The sequence below is a fragment of the Lolium perenne genome, chromosome 4 (genome assembly GCF_019359855.2).
Source record: "Lolium perenne isolate Kyuss_39 chromosome 4, Kyuss_2.0, whole genome shotgun sequence".
NCBI lineage: Eukaryota > Viridiplantae > Streptophyta > Magnoliopsida > Poales > Poaceae > Lolium > Lolium perenne.
The window spans coordinates 396,335,228-396,355,310 of record NC_067247.2 but is presented as its reverse complement, the minus strand read 5'-3'; the positions used below and the strand labels follow the sequence as shown (position 1 = coordinate 396,355,310).

The following is a 20,083-nucleotide window of genomic DNA, read 5'->3' as shown; positions in this document are numbered from 1 at the left end:
GTTAATAGAATAAGTGGTGTGAATCATGTGTGTGATTAGTCTAGCCCTTGAGAATTGTTTGGTGATGGTATATCTTGTATCCGTTTATACACGCTAGTACCAAGGAATACCAGGAGGAGGAGGTCTACTCTCAGGAGGAGGAAGAGAACTTTGATCACTACACCACTCAAGGCAAGCTAACCACTTTTGCAAAGTTCCCAAGCGCAAAGCTCTAATGGAGCAAGGCACCATTACACTTTGATTTTTGTTTAAGGATTCAACCCCTATTGTTATTCTTACAAGCTTTTACTTTATTTATCAAAGCTTACTTGTTATTTAAATTTGGTCTAAGTCTAGAGTGTTTCGAGAACATCAAAGGTAGCCTAGAGCAATGCAAGATAGATTAGCCCCCTCATAACTAGTTGCTAGTGCTAAACTAAAAATGACTACTCTAGATGGGAACATGTGAAAACCAATGACTTTGAAAACCTTGGAATGATGAGTCATTCTATTGAAAGATTTTGAAGTTGAATATGACTTGAATGATTTGGTGACTTGACGAAAACTGATGATTGGGTTTGAATGCGATACCTTTCCAATTTGGAGTACCCCCACAATACCTGATTATGGGTAGGGCTTAACTAGAAACTTGTGCATTTTAGTATGGGTTCCCTCTAAACAAGCGTCATAGAGGTTATGCCGAGGCTGCCTCCGTTGAATGTGAAATGATGTGAAATGAGGTGAATGTACGACCCAAGCCCTGTGCAGTTCCCGGGATAACAGTTGGCTATCACCGGGAGGCCAAGCTCATGTGCCTATACTAGAGTTTATAAGTGAAAGGTTATGGTTGATGATCTGCATACTGAGTTATGATAACTCGGGGTTATCCCTGACGGGTGTAATCAAAAGTTGTGGCACAAGTGTGCAACCTCTGCAGAGTGTAAAACTATTCGAATAGCCGTGTCCACGGTTACGGACGATTGGAAAGGCCATACTGTACCGTTGTCAGACGTTTCTAAAATGAATGGTGAAGTAAATGATGATTGTTGACTTGAACACCACATGGTTGTGGGAATGACACTAATGTTCCCACTTGAGTTAAGTTAGGTAAATGAGGAGTCTTTCTGTTAAAACTTGCTTATGAAATAAAATTGGCTTTATGCAAATGAACCTATAGCGTAGCACCCCTTAATAAAATTGATAGTACTTACATTAGTATTAGTTTGCGAGTACATTAAAGTACTCATGGCTGTGTCCCTGGCTATTCCAATGGCCAGACTATGAAGAGGAGCCGCAGTACCAGGACGATGGACAGCAGGACGTCTACGATAATTAGGATCATCTCCTAACGTCAAGCGTTGCCTGTGGATTAGATGGACTACTACTACTTCGCTTCCGCTATGTGTTGTGTTTGTTGATCCTTAGATCAACTATTATTGTAAGTGTGGATCAGGTGATCCGTTGTTGTAAGAAGACTATGGTTTGTAATAAATGATGACTCTATGATATCAACTGTTATGTCTCGCAAAAACAATCTTCCTGGGATTGCAATGTATGGCATAATAGGCATCTGGACTTAAAAATCCTGGTGTTGACAAGTTGGTATCAGAGCCATTGTTTGACCTTAGGAGACCCTAGTTAGAATGGACGTTGACACGCGTACAGCACGCGACCGTTGGGAACCCCAAGTGGAAGGTGCGATGCGTACAGCAGTAAGTTTCCCTCAGTAAGAAACCAAGGTTTATCGAACCAGTAGGAGTCAAGAAGCACGTTGAAGGTTGATGGCGGCGGAGTGTAGTGCGGCGCAACACCAGGGATTCCGGTGCCAACGTGGAACCTGCACAACACAACCAAAGTACTTTGCCCCAACGTAACAGTGAGGTTGTCAATCTCACCGGCTTGCTGTAACAAAGGATTAGATGTATAGTGTGGATGATGATGTTTGCAGAGAACAGTAGAACGAGTACTGCAGTAGATTGTATTCGATGTAAAAGAATGGACCGGGGTCCACAGTTCACTAGTGGTGTCTCTCCCATAAGAAATAGCATGTTGGGTGAACAAATTACAGTTGGGCAATTGACAAATAAAGAGAGCATGACCATGCACATACATGTTATGATGAGTAGTGTGAAATTCAACTGGGCATTACGACAAAGTACATAGACCGCTATCCAGCATGCATCTATGCCTAAAAAGTCCACCTTCAGGTTATCATCCGACCCCCCTCCAGTATTAAGTTGCAAACAACAGACAATTGCATTAAGTATGGTGCGTAATGTAATCAACAAATACATCCTTAGACATAGCTTTGATGTTTTATCCCTAGTGGCAACAGCACATCCACAACCTTAGGGGTTGCTATCACTCCCCCAGATTTAATGGAGACATGAACCCACTATCGAGCATAAATACTCCCTCTTGGAGTTACAAGTATCAACTTGGCCAGAGCCTCTACTAGCAACGGAGAGCATGCAAGATCATAAACAACACATAGATGATAGATTGATAATCAACATAACATAGCATTCACTATTCATCGGATCCCAACAAACGCAACATGTAGCATTACAGATAGATGATCTTGATCATGTTAGGCAGCTCACAAGATCCAACAATGATAGCACAATTAGGAGAAGACGACCATCTAGCTACTGCTACGGACCCATAGTCCAGGGGTGAACTACTCACTCATCACTCCGGAGGCGACCATGGCGGTGAAGAGTCCTCCGGGAGATGATTCCCCTCTCCGGCAGGGTGCCGGAGGCGATCTCCTGAATACCCCGAGATGGGATTGGCGGCGGCGGCGTCTCTGGAAGGTTTTCCGTATCGTGGCTCTCGGTACTGGAGTTATTATCGGTAGGTTTAGGGGCGACGCGAGGGGCCCACACGCCAGGGCCGCATGGCCAAGGCCTGGGCCACGCCGCCCTAGTGTGGCATCGCCTCGTCGCCCCACTTCGTATCTCCTCCGGACTTCTGGAAGCTTCGTGGAAAAATAAGATCCTGGGCGTTGATTTCATCCAATTCCGAGAATATTTCCTTACTAGGATTTATGAAACCAAAAACAGCAGAAAATAGCAACTGGCTCTTCGGCATCTCGTTAATAGGTTAGTGCCGGAAAATGCAGAAATATGACATAAAGTGTATATAAAACATGTAGGTATTGTCATAAAACAAGCATGGAACATAAGAAATTATCGATACGTTGGAGATGTATCAGCATCCCCAAGCTTAGTTCCTACTCGTCCCGAGTAGGTAAACGATAACAAAGATAATTTCTGAAGTGACATGCCATCATAATCTTGATCAATACTATTGTAAGCACATGTAATGAATGCAGCGATTCAAAGCAATGGTAAAGACAATGAGTAAACAACTGAATCATATAGCAAAGACTTTTCATGAATAGTACTTTCAAGACAATCATCAGTAAGTCTTGCATAAGATTTAACTCATAAAGCAATAGATTCAAAGTAAAGGCATTGAAGAAACACAAAGGAAGATTAAGTTTCAGCGGTTGCTTTCAACTTGTAACATGTATACCTCATGGATATTGTCAACATAAAGTAATATAATAAGTGCAATATGCAAGTATGTAGAAATCAATGCACAGTTAACACAAGTGTTTACTTCTTGAGGTGGAAGGAAATGGGTAAACTGACTCAACATAAAAGTAGAAGAAAGGCCCTTCGCAGAGGGAAACATTGATTGCTATATTTGTGCTAGAGCTTTTATTTTGAAAACAAGAAACAATTTTGTCAACGGTAGTAATAAAGCATATGTATTATGTAAATTATATCCTACAAGTTGCAAGCCTCATGCATAGATTACCACTAGTGCCCGCACCTTGTCCTAATTAGCTCGGATTACCTAGATTATCACTGCAATACATATGTTTTAACCAAGTATCACAAAGGGGTACCTCTATGCCGCCTGTACAAAGGTCTAAGGAGAAATCTCGCATTGGATTTCTCGCTTTTGATTATTCTCAACTTAGACATCCATACCGGGACAACATAGACAACAGATAATGGACTCCTCTTTAATGCATAAGCATTCAACAACAGATAATATTCTCATAAGAGATTGAGGATTGTTGTCCAAAACTGAAACTTCCACCATGGATCATGGCTTTAGTTAGCGGCCCAATGTTCTTCTCTAACAATATGCATGCTCAAACCATTCAACTCATGGTAAATCGCCCTTACTTCAGACAAGACGAACATGCATAGCAACTCACATGATATTCAACAAAGGGTAGTTGATGGTGTCCCCAGGAACATGGTTATCGCACAACAAGCAACTTAATAAGAAATAAGATACATAAGTACATATTCAATACCACAATAGTTTTTAGGCTATTTGTCCCATGAGCTATATATTGCAAAGACAAAGGATAGAAATTTAAAGGTAGCACTCAAGCAATTTACTTTGGAATGGCGGAGAAATACCATGTAGTAGGTAGGTATGGTGGACACAAGTGGCATAGTTTTTGGCTCAAGGATTTGGATGCACGAGAAGTAATCCCTCTCAATACAAGGCTTAGGCTAGCAAGGTTATTTGAAGCAAACACCAGTATGAACCGGTACAGCAAAACTCACATAAAAAACATATTGTAAGCATTATAAGACTCTACACTGTCTTCCTTGTTGTTCAAACCCTCACCAGAAAATATCTAGACTCTAGAGAGACCAATCATGCAAACCAAATTTTAGCAAGCTCTATGTATTTTTTCACTAATAGGTGCAAAGTATATGATGCAAGAGCTTAAACATGATCCTTATGAGCACAGCAATTGCCAAGTATCAAATTATTCAAGACATTTTACCAATTACCACATGTAGCATTTCCCGTTTCCAACCATATAACGATTAACGAAGCAGTTTCAACCTTCGCCATGAACATTATGAGTAAAGCCTAAGGACATATTTGTCCATATGCAACAGCGGAGCGTGTCTCTCTCCCATACAATGAATGCTATGATCCAACTTTATTCAAACAAAACAAAACAAAAACATACAGACGCTCCAAGTAAAGCGCATAAGATGTGATGGAATAAAAATATAGTTTCACTAGAGGAACCTGATAATGCTGTCGATGAAGAAGGGGATGCCTTGGGCATCCCCAAGCTTAGATGCTTGAGTCTTCTTGAAATATGCAGGGATGAACCACCGGGGCATCTCCAAGCTTAGAGCTTTCACTCTCCTTGATCATATTGTATCATCCTCCTCTCTTGATCCTTGAAAACTTCCTCCACACCAAACTCAAAACAACTCATTAGAGGGTTAGTGCATAATCAAAATTCACATGTTCAGAGGTGACATAATCATTCTTAACACTTCTGGAAATTGCACAAAGCTACTGAAAGTTAATGGAACAAAGAAATCCATCAAGCATAGCAAAACAGGCAATGTGAAATAATAGGCAGAATCTGTAAAAATAGAACAGTCCGTAGAGACGAATTTTTAAGAGGCACCAGACTTGCTCAGATGAAAATGCTCAAATTGAATGAAATGTTGCGTACATATCTGAGGATCACTTACGTAAATTGGCAGATTTTTCTGAGTTACCTATAGAGAACTCAACCCAAATTCGTGACAGCAAGAAATCTGTTTCTGCGCAGTAATCCAAATCTAGTATGAACCTTACTATCAAAGACTTTACTTGGCACAACAATGCAACAAAATTAAGATAAGGAGAGGTTGCTACAGTAGTAACAACTTCCAAGACTCAAATATAAAACAAAAGTGCAGAAGTAAAATCATGGGTTGTCTCCCATAAGCGCTTTTCTTTAACGCCTTTCAGCTAGGCGCAGAAAGTGTGAATCAAGTAACATCAAGAGACGAAGCATCAACATCATAATTTTTTCTAATGATAGAATCAAAAGGTAACTTCATTCTCTTTCTAGGGAAGTGTTCCATACCTTTCTTGAGAGGAAATTGATATTTAATATTACCTTCCTTCATATCAATAATAGCACCAACTGTTCGAAGAAAAGGTCTTCCCAATATAATGGGACAAGATGCATTGCATTCAATATCCAAGACAACAAAATCAACGGGGACAAGGTTATTTTTAACTGTAATGCGAACATTATCAACTCTCCCCAAAGGTTTCTTTGTAGAATTATCAGCAAGATTAACATCCAAATAACAATTTTTCAATGGTGGCAAGTCAAGCATATTATAGATTTTCCTAGGCATAACGGAAATACTTGCACCAAGATCACATAAAGCATTACAATCAAAGTCATTGACCTTCATCTTAATGATGGGCTCCCAACCATCCTCTAACTTCCTAGAAATAGAAGATTCACGGTTTAATTTCTCTTCTCTAGCTTTTATGAGAGCATTTGTAATATGTTTTGTAAAGGCCAAATTTATAGCACTAGCATTAGGACTTTTAGCAAGTTTTTGTAAGAACTTTATAACTTCAGAGATGTGACAATCATCAAAATCTAAACCATTATTATCTAAAGCAATGGGATCATTATCCCCAACACTAGAAAAAAATTCAGCAGTTTTATCACAGGCAGTTTCAGCAGTTTTAGCAGTTTCAGGCAGTTTTTCACGCTTTGCATTAGAAGTAGAAACATTGCCAACACCAATTCTTTTACCATTAATAGTAGGAGGTGCAGCAACATGTGAAGCATTAGCATTACTAGTGGTGGTAATAGTCCAAACTTTAGCTACATTATCTTTAGCATTTTCTTCTTTCTCCCACCTAGCACGCAGTTCGGCCATCAGTCTAATATTCTCATTAATTCTAACTTGGATGGCGTTTGCTGTAGCAAATGACTTAATATCTTTATTTTCATTAGGCATAACTTTCGATTTCAAAAGATCAACATCAGCAGCAAGACTATCGACTTTAGAAGTAAGTATATCAATTTTCCCAAGCTTTTCTTCAACAGATTTGTTAAAAGCAGTTTGTGTACTAATAAATTCTTTAAGCATGGCTTCAAGTCCAGGGGGTGTATTCCTATTATTTTTGTAAGAATTCCCATAAGAATTACCATAACCATTACCATTATTATAAGGATATGGCCTATAGTTGTTACTAGAATTGTTCCGATAAGCATTGTTGTTGAAATTATTATTTTTAATGAAGTTCACATCAACATGTTCTTCTTGGACAACCAATGAAGATAAAGGAACATTATTAGGATCAACATTTGTCCTACCATTCACAAGCATGGACATAATAGCATCAATCTTATCACTCAAGGAGGAGGTTTCTTTGACAGAATTTACCTTCTTACCTTGTGGAGCTCTTTCCGTGTGCCATTCAGAGTAATTAATCATCATATTATCAAGAAGCTTTGTTGCGTCGCCTAGAGTGATGGACATAAAAGTACCTCCAGCAGCTGAATCCAATAGGTTCCGCGAGGAAAAATTCAATCCTGCATAAAAGGTTTGGATGATCATCCAAGTAGTCAGTCCATGGGTTGGGCAATTTTTTACCAAAGATTTCATTCTTTCCCATGCTTGGGCAACATGCTCATTATCCAATTGTTTAAAATTCATTATACTACTTCTCAAAGATATAATTTTAGCAGGAGGATAATATCTACCAATGAAAGCATCCTTACATTTAGTCCATGAATCAATACTATTCTTAGGCAGAGATAGCAACCAATCTTTAGCTCTTCCACTTAATGAGAAAGGAAACAATTTTAATTTTATAATGTCACCATCTACATCCTTATACTTTTGCATTTCACATAATTCAACAAAATTATTAAGATGGGCAGCAGCATCATCAGAACTAACACCAGAAAATTGCTCTCTCATAACAAGATTTAGTAAAGCAGGTTCAATTTCAAAGAATTCTGCTGTAGTAGCAGGTGGAGCAATAGGTGTGCATAAGAAATCATTATTATTTGTGTTTGTGAAGTCACACAACTTAGTATTTTCAGGAGTACCCATTTTAGCAACAGTAAATAAAGCAAACTAGATAAAATAAATGCAAGTAACTAATTTTTGTGTGTTTTTAATATGGAGATTGCAAACAAGATAGTAAATAAAGTAAAGCTATCAACTAATTTTTTTGTGTTTTGATTTAGTGCAGCAAACAAAATAGTAAATAAAATAAAGCAAGACAAAAAACAAAGTAAAGAGATTGGAAGTGGAGACTCCCCTTGCAGCGTGTCTTGATCTCCCCGGCAACGGCGCCAGAAATTTATTGCTGGCGTGTAGTTGACGTGGGAGTTAGAAATCTCTGTGGTGTAACTTTTCTTCGTTCCCCGGCAACGGCGCCAGAAATTTAGCTTGACACGCGTACATCACGCGACCGTTGGGAACCCCAAGTGGAAGGTGTGATGCGTACAGCAGTAAGTTTCCCTTAGTAAGAAATCAAGGTTTATCAAACCAGTAGGAGTCAAGAAGCACGTTGAAGGTTGATGGCGGCGGAGTGTAGTGCGGCGCAACACCAGGGATTCTGGTGCCAACGTGGAACCTGCACAACACAACCAAAGTACTTTGCCCCAACGTAACTGTGAGGTTGTCAATCTCACCAGCTGTCGCCACCATCACCCCGTGGGTACGACGTCGACCACGTCATCCGTAGTCCATCTCCATCTCCAGCGCCGCCGCCTCCGCCCACTAAGACTCGGAATGCACCCAGCCGGAAGCGTTTCAAGAGTCCTGTCCGCAAGATGTCGCCCCTCCCAAAAGTACCAAAGGTTCCTCCCCCCCGTCCTTACGATCGTACTGAGGAGGAAAAAGATGCCATTGTTAAGAAATACAATTATGATTTTTTTCATAAGCCAAAACCTCCAGCGCCAGAGCCATACACAGAGAAGCAAATAGAATATGCTACTAGTTTTCTGAACACACCATCGCAGTATGACTTACACGAGAAGAAGGATGACTATACACGCACTCTTGCGAAGGTAATTGACAATAAGAAGGATGAAAAGGCTAAGGAGAAGGCCATTGTTGGCGCGAGCAAATCCTCAGCTAGAAGTGCAACCGAGAAAAAGTTAAGTTCAACAAGTGCACCCCTCAAGGCCAAGCAAACGACAAAAGGCAAAAAGAGAAAGGAAGTTCCCCTCCTCGGAGATCAGCCCAAACAATCGATCCCAGCACTCAAAGTGTTTAATGTTCCCAAGGTGTACCAGGAACATGGTGGTCACGATATGGAAGAAGCTGCAAGCCTAGCGGCTACCTGTAAAGTTTCCGTGGAGGAATTGCTGCTTGCAGCAGATGCTGCACTACCCATTGCTGATATAGCTCCTAAATTTGTCTACGGGGCCGACTTGGTCAGCAAAGAGCAGCTGCATAAACTGCCAACACATATGCGGAATTTGCATCAGTGGTACCTTGATGCATGCAAGGAGAACATAAGGTACATCGTGGCGAGTATACCATGGGAATATTACTACCGAAAGGAGGAGATCCATATTGAGATGAATGAACTCTGGCAGTTATTCAATCAAGATGCCCTCGACAAATCTCTCATGAGTTGCTATTGCTTGTAAGTTGTTAACTACATATAAGTTCATTTTCATTCAGTTCATGTTCGTTTTCGTTGCATATACTCATTATATCTTATGTGTTCTCTTATGCAGACTGAAGATCAGTGAATGCAAAAGTAATAATATTATCAATGTTGGGTTTATTGACCCAGATAAAATACATGTTGAAACGGTAAAACATAAACGCGAAGAAACGGGGGGAAACCTACTAAGGTTTTTGGGGGAGCAATATTTCTGTGATTCAATATTGTTTCCTTACAACTACGAGTGAGAGTCTTAATGATCTTTTATGCACATTCAATTTTTCTTACTCGATGTTAAGTGTAATTCCTGACGTATATGCATAACATGTGCAGTTTTCACTGGATTCTACTAGACATTCAACCTGATAAGGGAATAGTTGAAGTAAGAGACCCACTGAGTAGAGGCGTGGACGGGTTCCACGACTTGCAGAAGTTGCTCCAAGTGTAATTTCCTTCATCGCCGCGCTTTATCTTTCGCGAGATATCAATTAATTATCCACTCATTCAATCATTCTTTTGCCTCGCAGGGCTTGGCAAGCTTTGAAGAATCATCATAAGGAGATTACCTGGGCAAAGAAGCTAACATTTACTCCTGTACCGTGCCCCCAGCAGCCACAAGGGACGAATCTATGTGGATACTACGTTTGCGAGTCCATTCGCATGTTAACCACTGAGAAGCAGAACACAAATAAATTTGACGTAAGCAATAACATTCACAACTTCGTTTATTATCATCAATATTTCGTTATCAAGATTGATATAGTCATACTCATCTCATTTTCGTATATAGGTCGACTACATGCGGGACATACTCCAACCAAAGGAACACCTACTAGGAATCGCCGAGGAACTGGCGGGACTTTTGGTTAGAGAAGTATTAAACAACAAAGGCTTGTTTAGTTCAAGTAGATGCTCTATCTACAAATAGATGGTCGTTAGTACCGCTTGTATGTCGATCGTGAGCTCCATGTATATATATATATATATGTAAGGGAAGAATATTTAAGGGGAATCGACTTTTGCTTCCAATATTTTTTTGATCGATCTATATATATATATATATATATATATAATGAATGAACGTGTACAACTTCTAATAGCGTACAAATATATGCAACTTTTATTTTCGAATGAAAAAATGAAATAAAAGGGGGTCGGTGGCGGGGGGGGGGGTGCTGCACCCCTCAAACCCTAAAGCAGCAGGGTTGTGCGCGCGCCACGTAGAGGTCCTTTTGTCGCGGGTGATAATACCGCCCGCGACAAAAGGGCCTGTGCCCTGCGCGCCCCGCGGCTGCCACGTGGTGGACCTTATGTCGCGGGTCGACCCGCGACAAAAGGGTGACCTTTTGTCGCGCCTCCCTTGTCGCGGCTGGCCGCCCGCGACAAAAGGGTCATACGACCCGCGACATTAGGCCTGTTTTCCACTAGTGAAATGAAAAAAAAAAGAGCTGACCTAATAATATAATTTATTGCAAGCAAGAATAGAAGTGGGAGTTGCTCAGTTCAATAGTTTTGAATGCTTTGAGTTTCTCTTCATATTAGGTACTAACACTTCGTAGGTTAACGGAAGAAACATCACCTCAGGCTCAAAATTTGTAAATAATTAACTTAAAGCAGAAACAGAAATGGAACACAACAATAATGATATTCTTCTAAGCAAGGAGAAGTGGAAGAGCTTAGTTCAGTTGTTTTGAATGATTCGAGTTTTTCTTGGCGTTAGTAAGTTACTTCTTGGGCTAAGGAGAAAATAGTAATGCAGCCTCCAAATTTTTGTAACAAGCAAAAACTAGAAATAAAAATGATCAGGAAAGATTGAATTTTTCTAAGCAAGAGTAGAAGTGGACACACTCGATTAAATATTTTTGAACAGGTTTTGGGCTATGTTGGTATTAGCAAGCAATTATTATGTTAGCTAGAAAAATATCACCGCAATATTCAAATTTCGTACTCCTTCCGTTCCATTTTATAGTGTCTATAGTTCTTTGGCACGGAAATTAGCGCAAGAGTATGTTTTACACAAGACCCCCCTGGCTGAACGATTTGAGATTGGAGTAAAATTAAGAAATCGATAACTTCCTAACTTACTGTAATAAATCCCACAAATCTCTCTGGTGGACTCTCCATATATGTGCAGCTAGGTTTAATTAAGGAAAGAAAAACATTGCTTCCTAAATCTAAGCAATCATTGCGATCATGCATTAGGAATCTCAATTAATTGTTTCCTATTTTATATGGATTTTTTTCATACATGTCGTGTGGGAGTTGACCGGTCGAGGGGGTAATTGAAAAAAGCTAAGCTATAGCCTTATATTCTAAAACATATGCCAAAAATCTATAGGAACCATAGAAAGGAACGGAGGGAGTAAGAACCTTAAATAGCAAAAAGAAAAGGAACACGGTAAGAATATTCTTTTTCGAAGCAAAGGTAGAAGCGGAAGCACTCAGTTTAATCGTTTTGAAAGGTTCGATATGTTCTTCACATTAGGTAATGAGAAAAACATCGCCGCTTCCTCCAAATTAGGTAACAAGCTTAAATCAGAAAAAGAAAATTAATAGAACGAAAAGGATCTATTTTTCTAAGCAAGAATAGAAGTTAAGGCACCCAATTAGATAGTGTTCATATTAGCATACTTTCGATGCACTCTATTCGGAACCCAATCAAAGCATTGATATATGCACCCTCATGATTCCCTCGAAGAAGAATTGCCTTCGCACAGGTGGTTTGCAACCACGTGGTTTCAAGGAAGATGAAATTACCTGGTTAATTGACCCAAAAATGTAACATTAAAGGAAGAATAGAAACAAAAAAAAAATCATCTATGGAGCTCCATATATACTTCAGCAGCTCTCACAAAAAAACCTATATAAACTCTTGGCATACATATTCTACATATCTAAAACAAAGTGTATTCTAGCATGTCCAAGTTGTCTATTTTGATAACTTAATTTCTGAACAGTAGACTACCTTTGTGGGCACACTATTAACAGTCATTTACCGGCCAAGTAATTTTCGAGCGGAGTTACATTCTCAAGAATTCCAGCGGTGACCCTTTGTTGGTCATTTTCAAACATGTTTGCTCTTTTTTTTAATCACGAAGTTCGTTTTGAAGCAACTTAGTTTGTATTTAATTTACATTTCAATTATCCTATTATTATATCGGCATAATGGAAGGCGCGGCAACGCATCTCAATATTGCCGATGACATATAAGAATTGACCCGAATTTGTCATTAGGCGTTATCACGAGCTGATGTTACATGGAAAAGAGATCACCGCTACACATCTTTCTAGCAAGAGTTTATATTTTAATTGTGATGTTGTGTTGTCCTGAGGTCATGTGATAGCCAAGGCTTTATCGAAAAAAAATGTGATAGCAAAGGAAATTCCATCACTGGAATGAGTATTGTATAGTATTCTCAGACTTAAGCTGTAAGCTTTTGGGAGGTACTAAGATATTAGGAAAATAAACTACTATGTTCATTTCTACGCACATTAGGGGAGGTTTGTATCGCTCTAGAGCAGTGGCGGACCTAGCAGCTATGCCAGGTGGGCCGTGGCAATACCCTGGTCCGGCCGTGCTACCACGGTACCGTGCTACCACGGTACCATGTACTAGTGGAGAACGCTGACTCATCGATGTAAAACTGCTTAGCTTAGTCTACACGCCTGTGTATGTAACCACGTACTATACCTAGCTAAAACTAATCGGTGATTGATTGCAATTTGTAAACCGTGCGACCTGCCCGTGCGCGACACCGTGACCAGCCTAATAGGCTCCATCTTCTCCCTGCGACTGTGCCCTACTGCTACTCTATCGATCCGATCGCCTTTTTGTTTGGGCTGGTTATGGCTGGTTGATGTGCAGGAAAAACTGCGGTGGAGAAAAAGCTGTTGTTCAGAGTGTTAGTTTTTGGCAATTTAGCTATGAACTAACAAATTATCGTAAATACCCTAAGAGATAGGAGAACTTGTATTATTGCTAATTTACATGTATAAATAACGAATTTAGATTAAAATACATATTTGAATGTTGATTTACAAAAATACATATCTATCATAAATATAGATTTGTTCGAAATACATAAACATGTCTTATCCTAGCACAAACAAATTTAGACTGAAATATATATCCGAACTGAAAATTTTGTTTTCAATTGCCATATGAAATACTATGTATTAGCAGCAAGCAACCTCACAGGAAGCGTCACCATCCAATACATAAAAAATTAATTAGCTCCGGCAGCAAGCACAATCAAGCATCCAGCAGTACGTGCCACCGACCCAGAAATACAAGGATCCATCCAAGAATCGATAAAGGCATACAGCAATACAATCATGCACTAATTGGGGACGAGCAATACCGAAGTACCAAGAACTGACAGCACGCCACGTGGGAGTAGCGGGAGACGGTCGTGGACGAGCTCCCGAAAGATCGTCGACAAGCTCGCGGAAGGTCGTGAACAAGCTTCTGCAGCGGTCGGGGATGAGCACCGGTGGCAGCCGGGGACAAACTCGGACTGCGCGGTCGATCTGCAGGTGATGAGCGGAGACGATGGGAGGCGAAACGGGACCGGCATGCTACAGCGGCGGAGTAGAACGGTGTGGGAGGAGAGGGGCGGCAGAGGAGATGGGTGGTGGCTGAGCTCCGGCGGAACGCATGGCCGTGAGGAACTCGCTCTGTTCGCGTGCGGAGAAAAGACAAGCGTTTTTTCCATTTGTTCTTTCTCCCTATGCGAGCGTGGGCAGGTGCGGGTCTGCCCATCGGTGGCAATTTGCCAGTAAATATGTGCAACAAAATGGGTAAAGGTGTATGCCTTTTCGGTTTAAGTGGAGAAGCTCGGGAAGCACCTTCAATAGGTGTTTTTTCTAATATGTGGGAGAAGAATTGACTTTGGCAAAAACCTACTGTGCACCTAGGCTGTTTGTTTTGTTCGTGTGGTTTATTTCTGTGGAAATCACCTAAAAGTTCATATAAAGAGATCCTAGTCTAGCGATTCAAAACCCAGATCACAAACGCCGGTGTTTACGTTCGCATGCAGCTAGTGCTGGCCCTCGCCGCTATCACCAGGCCGGCCTTCTCCCTCCTTCGCCAATAAGGACATCGCCGACAGCCGCAAGCCATCAAGTTCGTCTTTGGCCGGCCGCGGTATCCCACGAATTTGAGTTTTGTTAAATGTTTCAAACAGTCTATTGTCATAATGTACTAAACTTGTTTTTTTGTCAAAATTTTGAAAGACATTATATACCATCTGATGTCTTATACTGGCAAGCTCACATTATTAAATTCAGTGATACAATCATTACCAATGTTTGCTATGTGCTCTTTCAAAGTACCAATTACCATTTTTGTACACTTTGAAAAAAGTGGAAGACAGTTTCTGTGGTCTGATAGGGAAAATAGGTTCAAGGAAAATGTCTAGCAAGTTGGGAAATGATGTGCAGGCCAAAAGATCAGGGGGGGCTTAGGAATTTTGAATCTCAGGGTGCAAAATTAAGCTTTACTTATGAAGAATTTACACAAATTCTATAATCATGATGATATTCCATGGGTTAATCTGATATGGCAAGCTTACTATAATAATAGAGGCACTCCACAGACTATTAAACCAAAGACATCATTTTGGTGGAGAGATTGCTTGTCATTGCAGGACAAATATAAAGAATTGACATCAGTGGACATTCAAAATGGAAAATCAGTGGTACTTTGGAAAGATAATTGGGATAATTCCATCAGACAGGATGAATATCCTCACTTACACTCATTTGCCAAAAATCAGAATATCATCTTTGATAAGGCTATGGAAATATCTAATGAAAATATATATGATATGTTCCAGTTGCCCCTCAGTACTATTGCACATGAAGAACTCCATAACTTGGAACAGGAAATTTTGAACATGGAAATCACAGGGGATCATGATATTTGGTCTTTCAATTGGGGAAACTCGTTTTCCACAAAAAAAGTGTACAGAGAACTAATGGGAAATCATGATGTACCCAAGTGTTGGAAATCCTGCAGTATTCCGAGACATAAATTTTTCTTTTGGCTGTTACTAAATGGCAGACTGAATACTAAGGATATGATGAAGCACAAAAAAATTTATGTGGAATTTTCTGATTGTATACTCTGTGAAACCTGTCCAGAAGAAACAATTATGCATCTATTCTTTGAATGCACATTCAGTCAAAGCTTTTGGTGGGCACTTGGATTGGAGTGGAATGTGGATATGACTCTATATCAAATGATTGAGGAAGCGCAGCAAAGATTTTCCCTGGATTTTCTGATGGAAATAATGATTGCAGGATGTTGGAGCATTTGGGATCAAAGAAATGATGCTATCTTCAATGCTAACTATCCTTTTGTCCAAACATGTTTGACTAGGTTTAAAGCCACTTTTACCCTGACAATGCATAGAGCTAAGCCTAGTCTTAGAGAAGGAATGCAATCTTGGTTAGATACTCTATGAGTCTGTAATAAGTTTTTCTCACCTTTGTAAACCCATTGTAAATATTCCATTTATATTAATAGAAAATGACACAGTAGGGAGCCTTTCCCTACTGTATTTGTGTCAAAAAAAATTGCAAGTTTTAAAATTATTTAGACTTTAAAATATATATTTTATAAAAGAGAATATTTTTTTTGGTGTGGCATACCCACTGGTAAAATCCTATGTCCGCCACTGCTCTAGAGCATGCTTAGTTATTACTTCATTGTAACAAGTAGAAACGGTTGTGTGAATTCATTTTCGCTCCTGGATCATTGTAGTTTTGTGTGTGAATCTTTATGTATGACGAGGTCGATGAGTTATATTTTATTTTATTGTTTAGCAAAATTTGTACTCAAATAGTTGTTTTTGCAGAAATTTTGTCCATATTGTACTGGACAATCACACTTGTTCATCGCAGAAATTCGGATGCATAGTGTGCGAGAATTTAAGTATGCCTAACCTATACACATATGCACTGCATTTGATTTTGTTTCGGGCTCTGGGTTTAGAGCGACCTGGAGTATATTTGGCCATTGCGTTTAGTGACAAACATGATTTTTTTTCTTTCATGAATGGACATGGCAATTGCTGGAACTGATATGACTTCCAGAGCACCATGGGGAAGGAGAGCGAACAATCCAGGAGCGGAAATGGTGGACACAAAAAAAGCTACAGATGAATATGATCATGCACAGGTTTGAATATTAGCTTCATCGCACCGTGGTTGGAAAATAAATATTGATTAAACTCACAAGTTAATAAACACATGTGTATTCTTCAAATGTTTTTTTGTCCAAAACGCTTGCTCCACTCCGTCCAATGAGCCCATCATTCGTATGCGGATGCATAGCAAGAAGCAGTTACTTACGCATACTGAAAATAAACTCAATAATATGACGAGTAGTGGGTACAGAATACTGATATGTTCACTCTAGTGATGATTTGTCGGACATTTCACACAATTAAGACCGAACGCGGAAAAGAAGATGAAGGGTTGACTCTTTACTGACATTGTAGTCCGCCAGTCTGCCATCCTCGAGCTGCTTCCCAGCAAAGATGACGCGCTGGTCTGCAAGGGGAATGCCCTCTGCCTGTTCAATCTTCTCCTTGAGACTGCGGACGGTATCCGAGCTCGCAACCTTAAGCACAATGGTCTGTCCAATCCAACCCTTGATGTAGATTTCCATCAATCCAGATCGCTCGCAGAGGACAAGGTCAAGAGTGGATCCATTCCGAATGTCATAATAGGCAAAAGTGCGACCACCCTCCAGCTCCTTGTCGTTAAACATGAGGCGCTGCTTGTCTGGATCAATGCCATACAAATCTTTGATCATGGCCTTCACGTTGTTGATAGTATTCGAGCCATATACAAAGAAAGGACTATTCAGTGCCTTGATGAATATTTTCATCTTCTTTCGGAGGCCGGGACGAAGCTTAAGAGTGGAATGCTCCTGGATGCTATAATCAGCCAATGTACTGTCGTCCTCCAGTTGCTCCCCGTCCAGTATAAGGCGATTGCGATCCTGAATCCGTGCCTTGACAGCATGGATGGTATCTGATGGATTGACCCTGAGGTGCATCTCTTTGCCATCGAGCGTCTCCACAAAAATTGACATCTCTATGCCGGAACGGGGTGCAAGATGAAGGGTACTCTCCTTTTGGATATCGTAGTCAGCCAGGGTGCGTCCATCCTCGAGCTGCTTGCCAGCAAATGTGAGGTCTTGCTGGTCTAGAGGGAATCTCCAATTGGCATGAATCTTAGCCTTGACAGTCTTGATGGTATCGGAGCTCTCAACTTCAAGGGTGATGGTCTTGCCCGTGAGTGTCTTGACAAAGATCTCCATCTGAAACGAGCAACGAACATATAAGAGTTTGTTATGAAAAAGGAGCTTGCATGGCAAACGAAAAAAAAAAGGATATATCAGCAACTCCAGCAGATACAAGAACCAATATCGTAGATTTACACACCAGTCTTGACAAATTAAGAAGTTATAAGGGGGTAATTCTTGCGAAAACTCGGAAGTCAGCCCGAGCTGTGGTGGTCCGCTTATCCTGCCCGCATCAAGCCTTCCGTTTCTCTCGCTGACGTCAAATGCCTTGTTGTATAAAGCAATTGTAATCTTCTGAGGTAATACAGCAGCAAGACAAGGCAACCACCCCACTCGTATGCATTGTACCAAAGCAAGCCGATATGGACCCAACGACAGGCCAGAACATTTATTGCAGAGTGACGGCTCTAACATCCCACACGCTGAGGACTGAATTAGTAACCGGTTCATCAGACATTCAGATCATCAAGCTGTTCCCCAATAAGAGCATCTCCACCAGTGCGTCGTAAATAGGCGCCGGCGGGGACGTCGGCACCTCCGCTTGGAGGATGCCGGCACAACATCCTCCATTTGGGGGAGCTGTTCCCACACCGGCGCCCCCAAACAGGCGGCCCCGGTAGATAATTTGAATTTGAAATCTCAAACACAACCATAGAAATTCGAATAAGTCTACGAATATAAAGTTTGGGCCAACACACGGCCACCAAATATGAATAGGTTTTGGAATAAGAAGTTTGGGCCAACACACGGCCACCAGATCGCCCGCCGTTTCCGGTGCAAAAAAAAAGGGCTTTCCAAGCCAGATGATCACATGATCATACGAAGGAGGTCACGGGCGGCGCAACCTCGATGGCTTCCTCATCGGTGGCCGGCGGCAGCTCCGTTGCTGCAACAGGATCCACGGTCGCCGGGGGAGGCATGAACGTCGATGGTGCCGGGGGAGACATGAACGCGGACGGTGCCGGGGTAGACATGAACGCGGACAGTGCCGGGGGAGACATGAACGCGGACGATGCCGGGGTAGACGTTGACGCAGCTCGTGCCACCATCACCTCTTGGCCGATGCGCTCGCGGTACATCTCGTGCCACGCCCGCGCCAAGGGGTCCATCTTCTCCAAGTCGGCCATCAAGATTTTTGATTCTTGAGACATTTTGGCCGACGATAGCTGCATCGCTTCGTTGTTGGCCTTCATGGCAGCGGCGTGAGCTTCCATCTTCGCCGCCTCTACCCTTTCCCTCTCCAACTCGATCTTGACGTCTTGCTTGTCGAGGATGGCCTTCCACACGACGGCGGCTCTATCGGTAGCTTCCTTGTTCTCCACCGAGAATGAGGTGATCATCTTCTCGATGGAGGCGTCCATGGCTGCCAATACCGGCGCCGCATTCCTGTCGGCCTTCGCCTTCTTGTTGCCAATGGGGTGCCCGGTGGAGGCGCCGGCTGGATCGACCGGCCCATCTTCCTCGTCCTTCAAGAGTGTGGAGGAGGTCATCCCATTTCTTGCAACCTTCAAAAAAGTCTTTGTCCTCGTGTTGGTTCTTGTTCATTTCGAGGGCTTTGAGCATCTAACAATATATGATGCAAAACAATGAAAAACATTGAAGATCATGAATTCATATGCAACAACATTGATCATCAATTCATATGCAACAACATTGATCATCAATTCATATGCAAATAAGATAGGCGTAGATCATACCCAATCCACCATCGTCGTGCCGCTCTCCTTCCGTGCCTTGATATTCTCATAGTAGCTGTGGAACTTGCTACACGACCCCTTGATCAAGTTCCAACGGTGAGAGAGGGCGCCCTCATTCCGGTTCATCTCTATGGTGGCGTAATCACCATAGTTCTTCTTCTCATTGAAACAATCGAGGATGCGCTTGTAATACTTGCCCCCGGTTTGGTTTGCACCAGTGATGGGGCAAAAGCTCACTTGCTTCCACTCCTCGATAAGGCATTCATCCTCCAAGGACCTCCACCTTGGACCACGAGTGCCGGCGGAACGCCTGCGCGTCCTCCTCACGCTCGCGCCGGTCTCGGCGTCGATCAGCTCCTCCTGGACTTCCTCCTCACCTTTGTCGTCCTCGGCCTCTTCTTCGTAGTCGTCGACCGGGGGTTCGTAGGCATGGCCGCGTATGATGTTGTTCAGGATCTCCTCCTCGCCGGCAATCTACGCATAAAGTTACAAACTTTGAGTCGCCACCGGTGTCTACGATGCACACAACACATAGAAAGAAAAGAAACGCACCTCATCCTGGCCCATGGACACGCCGGACCCACTGCCGAAC

General features: G+C 41.7%; 1 protein-coding gene across 2 annotated transcripts in view; it reads right to left on the bottom strand.

Annotated features, from left to right (window-relative positions):
* The window catches only part of LOC127348256 (polyubiquitin-like), a 192,636-nt gene that overhangs the window by 133,961 nt on the left and 38,592 nt on the right, over positions 1 to 20,083 (bottom strand). The window contains exons 1-2 of one of the 2 annotated variants that reach the window (XM_071819572.1): positions 17,544 to 17,809; positions 16,935 to 17,345 (exon numbers count right to left, since the gene is read on the bottom strand). In XM_071819572.1, the coding sequence (XP_071675673.1) occupies positions 16,935 to 17,345; positions 17,544 to 17,809 (677 nt within the window). Of the gene's footprint in view, positions 1 to 16,934; positions 17,810 to 20,083 lie in introns of those variants that run through there. The other variant, XM_071819571.1, reaches the window with a different exon arrangement.